The following is a 6,250-nucleotide window of genomic DNA, read 5'->3' on the forward strand; positions in this document are numbered from 1 at the left end:
TTGGTTTGTCATATTGCGGAATAACAAAATCATTTGACTCAGTTGATTCCGCCTCAGAGTTAAGAGGTTTGGGTTTGAATTTCGGCCCAGGGTACTTTCTCCATGTTTGTGTGAGCCAGGATCCAGAAACATGCATGTTAAGGTAATTTAAGAGTCAGAATCGGCCATTGTTGCTTACTCTAGATGTAGGAATGCCAGAGAGTGACAAGGGGTGGCCATGACTACCCTTGGTCACCTCGAAGCTCTACCCTTGATTAGGTGCTGTGCACTTTCTGTCCATGCATATTTATTTTTTGTCAGTTTGTCACTTTGCAAAACAATGTCCAGAAATTCAGATGTCGCGAGGCCTTAGTAAAAGGAATATTTCTGCCGTATCCAATCCACATCATTTTATTTGACTTAATATTTTAAGTAACACAATAAAACATACAAAACTATTTCCAAAAACATGTTGACATATTTACTGCAAATATGGGTGCAAGGGATTCCAGTTGGTCTTTGAATGCATGAAGCTATTATTTGTGTCCAAATTCAATTTCTACAAATAACAATCAGAATGTATTTTATCATACAGTGAATGGTCAGAAACATCAGTCTCAGCCTTATTTAAACAATCATCCCATTACAAACATTAGCTACTGCTGGCATTATGCATACAAGTTTGTCTTAGGTGTGTTTTGTTACAGTATTTATTTTTTTTATTTTTTTTTACTGTAGACATCATCAAGAATTAGCCACAACTTCATGAGTTGTGTTGTTTCATCATTCGACATGTGTTTCCAATTACAAACTAGCACAGCGAGCAATCGCACAAACATAGCTACAAATGTTTTGCTCGTCTTTGTGCTCTGTAATCCATTTCCACAATCAGTCAGGTTTTATACAGTGATATTTAAACACTGGGGCTCAAAGTAAACAGTTGAGTGCCCTTCACTTATATTCTTTATTTATAAGGTTGAACTCGTTGTCTTCATGACGTGTGACCAGTTTCTATACAAATGTGTTCTTTCAGACGTCACCTGTCCTTTTGAAGGCAAAACTGTTTTGACACAAATTAAATTTAAAAAGCAAAGCTTAGACAGTCCTGAGAGAGCTTTTTGGTCAAATGCGACACGCTTGACAATCACAATCTAAAACCTTGTATTCACCATTAGCTGTAGAGAGCTGCTTTTTAATACTGAAAGGTGATTTTTAAACCATACCCTAGCGAGGATAAGCAGAGAAGACCATGGATGGAGAAACTGATTTACATGAATAGCCTACATATTGATCTTTGAAAAACTATGTATGGTGACAAAAACGACAATATGTATGTGTTTATTGCTCCATCAAAGAGGTTCAGCACTATCCAGCACTTAATCCCATTTGTATATAATCGACTGTAGACGCACCCATAGAATCATGTTCAAGAATAGAGATTTTGTCTTCATAAAAAAACATGAAATAAATACATAAAATACATAATTAAATAAATGCATAAATAAATGCATAAGTAAGTAAATAAATAAATAAATAAATAAAGTGATGATTTGCCTTCAGAACGCCCAGCGTTACCACACAGTTCCTTCGCTCACCTCGGACGAGGGCTGCGACAGTTGGTTGGTGTATCCGTTGTCGCCGAGGGTGATGGTGGTGAAAGGCGTGCTGGGCCCACACATCTCACTGGAGATGCTGTGCATCGAGCCCGGTCCGCTGGGCTCTGGGCTGGGTGAGTTAACCGGGTGGTGTGACACTGTGTCAGGGTAACACTGCACCTCCCCCGGGCAGTGGTGCCCGGGGTGGCGGTGCTCGATGGCACCTAAGGGCGTGCCAGCAGGGATCGCTGAGGGTACAAAACCCAAGTCTGCTGGTGTCTGCGCCTGGGATGAAGGCGGACCTTGGTAGTATTCATAATTCCCGCCTGGGCCATAATATTCACCAGGATAATCTGCATTCATTCAGAAGGGACATAATACATGAATTAGGTGAAAATAGACATTAAGTTGCCACATTATAGGTACACAGTCTAATAAGAACCAAAGCAATAAAAATTATAATGTTGCTCTGCTTTGGTTGACAACTTAAGAGTGGTAATAAACATCAAACAAATAATAATTGGCCACTACCTAAGGCACTAAATCTGAATAATCCACTTCCCCCCCAAAAAAAACACGCTGAATGACTATCAGAGAGGTTCTCTTTAAACAAAGTAATTATTTTCATACTTGCATACGGGCATGCACTTTGTATTTTGACACTCTTTAGAGAGGTTAAAATACTGCAATTAAATAAAATGTCTAATACATTTTGCATGGTCACCTCTCAGTAGGATGTGGAAACGTGCAAACCATATCCGCTACAATAAAAATGTTGTCAGATTACTGAAATCCTCCTGACACTGTCAATCAGAAATTAGTATAATTACTTGTGTTTTTACTAAGCCATCTTTATTATTCAACACACTCCAACTACAGACACGATATGAAATTAAATACTGCAAATCCGTAATATGAGAAATACATATAAAACATGCAACTGACAAATGAACAGGGGATGCAAGTGAACAGTCACGTGAAGTACAACGAAATAAGGATTACGATGTTATTTCAAATACAGCTCACCTCCATAGTAGGAGAAATGGCCAAGCTCCGCGGTGTCCACTCGCTCTCCCAGAGCTCGCATCCTTCTTGGGCTGCGGAAGAACATGTGTCTCCTGGCACTAAGCGCACTCAGTTGCTTCATGCGCCTCTCTTTGGACCTCCGGTTTTGGAACCACACCTTTTGAAAAATAAGGTGGCACAAAATGCATTCATAAAATATTTCAATATGCAGTTATAAATACAACTAGCAAGAAAGTCCATATTGCGCCATTGAAGGTTTATTTTTTTAAGGGTTGAAATAAGATAATCATAATAATTTTTTTTTTTAAAAGGAAAGTGAGATAGAGTTAGAATGTACTGTATGAAGGTCTTAGAAAATGTTGCATTTTCTTTCTTGTTGATGCTCAATTCACTGATGCATTAAAACAGAATTCCATTGATAATTGCGTGCGTAAAAGCCATAGTTTAACGCACAAAACCCGAATTTAAATGATTACTGTCGGGGAATTGGCTCTTTTTTTCTAGTTTTCCGCCGTATTTACCTGGATGACCCTCATGTTCAGACCGGTCTCCCGTGACAGTTGCTCTCGGATGTGTCTGGTGGGCTTCGGTGTGGCGGCGAAAGCCGCTTTCAGCGTCTCCAGCTGCTTGGCCTTGATGGTGGTCCGAGGGCCCCGTCTCTTCCCTACTGCGCCCTGCTCGTCGTTCTCATTGGTGCAAGCGTCTTTGTCCGACAAATGACCCGCTTCCGAGTCCTTGCAGTCATCCTGCTGCAGGTCTTGGGAGTCCGGAGATAAACTGGGCTCGCTACACGTCGTCACTGCCAATAAACGCAAAGGAAGCACATAGCGCACTTTAGCAACTCATTTGAAAAGCGGACTTTGTCACGTGATGCTTTTATTCAGATACAGAGTGATTTTAGGACACAAGAGAACATAATTTTAGAGAAGCAGAACACATGTACTCGCGATTTACAGACATATGAATGTAATAAAGTCAAATTGTATTTTTAAAATTGTGCCAAATAGCAGTCCGGGTGAGGTGGATGATATCTGCCCTCTGACAAAGCACAAATTAGGTTGTTAAAATCCAATAATATTGTACATACTTTTTTTGCAACCGTAAAACACGTATTATTACAATTTGGAATAACTTTTCTAAATTGTATTTTTTCTAATTTAATGACGTCACTGTGTAAATGTACCCCATTTATATGTAAATAACCTTGTGAGTTGGAAGTACGCTACAATTTGACATATCAACAAATAAGAACAAAACAAAGCCAAAGCGATTGAAAAAAAAAAGAAACCAACGTTAAAATATGGACTGAGCAAAAAATACCAGTCATCATTTATTTTATATTGAAAATTAAAACATGCAATCTCCAAATTAATTAAATCGATAATAAATTAACATGTAATGCTATAATAATAATAATAATAATAATAATAATAATAATAATATTATAATAATAATAATAATAATTCGAACCCGAGAGGTGAATGGTGTCTTTGCCGTTGCTGTTGTGGTAGTCCTCCTTGCAAACGAACTTGAACTCGTCCAGGATGTAGAGCTCCTCGCCGGTGGACAATTGCTTGTTGCACATCACACAAGTGAAACAGTTGAGGTGGAACACTTTGCTCTTGGCCCTGCGGACAAGATCACTGGGCAGAATCCCCTGGGAGCAACCTCCACACTTGGTCCCAAATCTCCTGTGGCAAGCAAGAAGACAGTAGAGCTATTCATGTGCGACACCACACTTCAGGGCGTTGGATTACTTTATTATTATTATTATTATTATTATTATTATTATTATTATTTTTAGATAATGCAAAGCCTTCAAGAATAAAAAGATGCAATGTATTGCATTCAAATGCAAAACTGAATGAAGGAAAAAATGAAAATACAAAAAAATACGCAATATTATATCAGCCACAAAAATAACGTAACATGAATGCATGCATGAAAATATTTACAATTACAATGCATGTTTTCACATGAGCTTACACACCTTGGTTTACATTATTATTATTATTATTATTATTATTATTATTATTATTATTATTATTAAATTATTGTTATTATGATTACTACTATTTCGCCCTTTATTTCGCCCTTTTCCTGCTCAGCATGTTTCTTTACCATATATAGATAGATAGATAGATAGATAGATAGATAAATAGATAGATAGATAGATAGATAGATAGATAGATAGATAGATAGATAGATAGATAGATAGATAGATAGATAGATAGATAGTCATAGAATTTTATTCAAGACTCTTACCTAAAGAAGTCATTCTTGCAGTAGAGTCTGCCCTCTCGTGAAAAACACTTTTCTGTCAAAGTGCACTTGCATTCGCAGCACTGCACACACTGAACGTGCCACGGTCGGTCCAGAACTTTGAGCAAGAACCGATCGACAATAGGTTTTTCGCAGTTGGCGCAATGAATCATCGTGCAGAGCTAATTCCAAGAAATAAATATTTATTTTTTACACCCAGTGCTTTGGGGGTGTATTCCAGTCTCCCCGTCACCTCGGCGTTCTTATCCTGGGGATCCCCGTGCATCCAAGTCAATGTGAATAATGACAAGGATTATCCAAGCGATTTAAACATGTCAGAAGAATCCACACAAGACCAACAGCTCCAAACAACAGGTCATCTGTTGAAAAAAGACTGTTCGACAACATTTCTGTCCTAAACACGAAAAGACTGCGGGCCAATCAAGATGGTCTCGGAAATAGCAAAGAGTCAACATCAACCCACGCCTGCGTGTCAATATATCCTGGATTGCGTCAAGAGTAGCGGAAAAACAACGAAGGGTTCTGTCAGTGTGTCCACCCTTGCCATTTGAGTCCCATTTTCCCTCTGTTGTAACATCAGTATAGAAAGACGCACTAATGAGCTCCCTACTTAGAGAACAGCCAACCACATGCCGGGAAATAAGCGACGTCACGAAGGCGACAGCCAATAAAAAGGCTTTTTAATTTCCACGCTTCTAAAGGCAACACCAACTATATTAAATGACATTACAGCTAAATGTTTGAGCATGCATAATATCATTGAAAACATACGCTATTTTTAAAGTCATTTAATACGTTTATTTTAGGTTAAAGTGAATACAAATTGAAATAGCAGATATCAAAAAGAGAAAATATTTTTAATAGAAAAATACAATCAAATGATAAAAATGTGGTGTTAGTGTATATTTGAGAGTTTACAATATTTTACACCTTGAGTGAAACTAACCACACACAATCATATTGGCATCTTCAATTTTTTTTGTTCTGGTCAATCTTTTCTGCGTGTATTAATCCTTCACACGCCATACATGATCACATGACGACTTTTCTCAAAAGAATGGACTGTTGAATGACATCATTAGTGCCACCACTGTGCTTTCCATACACACATGGTCATTGCATTAGTCTTCATTTGGTTTCAAAGGACAAGGCTGATTAGCAGCAATCATTTCTGGCCATATAGGCTACATTTGAGATGTTATCATACTGGGATGGTGCACTGGGATGGATCAATTTGAGTTTATGTACCCAGGCTCTGAGGCTCATTCATGATTGTGGCTCGTTTGAAGTTCTTGAGAAAGAAACATCACATTGCAAAGGAAAGTCAGCTTTGTAGTTCTCAGTCCACAGATGTAAAATATGTTTCA

General features: G+C 38.1%; 1 protein-coding gene across 1 annotated transcript; it reads right to left on the reverse strand.

Annotated features, from left to right (window-relative positions):
• Positions 1 to 374: 374 nt before the first annotated feature.
• Positions 375 to 5,433, reverse strand: LOC147133167 (LIM/homeobox protein Lhx1-like). The gene is made up of 5 exons (XM_086012595.1): positions 4,866 to 5,433; positions 4,071 to 4,291; positions 3,122 to 3,399; positions 2,601 to 2,757; positions 375 to 1,927 (listed from the first exon to the last, which is right to left on the reverse strand). Exons 1-5 carry the CDS (start codon positions 5,033 to 5,035, stop codon positions 1,551 to 1,553), a joined length of 1,203 nt encoding a protein of 400 aa, XP_085868721.1. The 5' UTR covers positions 5,036 to 5,433; the 3' UTR covers positions 375 to 1,550.
• Between the last annotated feature and the right edge of the window lie 817 nt (positions 5,434 to 6,250).

Source organism: Filicampus tigris, chromosome 17 (genome assembly GCF_054856515.1).
Source record: "Filicampus tigris isolate MCC_2025a chromosome 17, RoL_Ftig_1.0, whole genome shotgun sequence".
NCBI classification, from domain to species: Eukaryota; Metazoa; Chordata; class Actinopteri; order Syngnathiformes; family Syngnathidae; genus Filicampus; species Filicampus tigris.

Excerpts from the sequence above, each read along its gene's own strand:
- LOC147133167 (XM_086012595.1), bottom strand. The coding sequence starts at position 5,035 with ATGATTCATTGCGCCAACTGCGAAAAACCTATTGTCGATCGGTTCTTG. Across the intron at positions 4,292-4,865 it reads TGCAAGAATGACTTCTTTAG|GAGATTTGGGACCAAGTGTG; the intron begins GTAAGAGTCTTG and ends TGCTTGCCACAG. Across the intron at positions 2,758-3,121 it reads TGAACATGAGGGTCATCCAG|GTGTGGTTCCAAAACCGGAG; the intron begins GTAAATACGGCG and ends ATTTTTCAAAAG.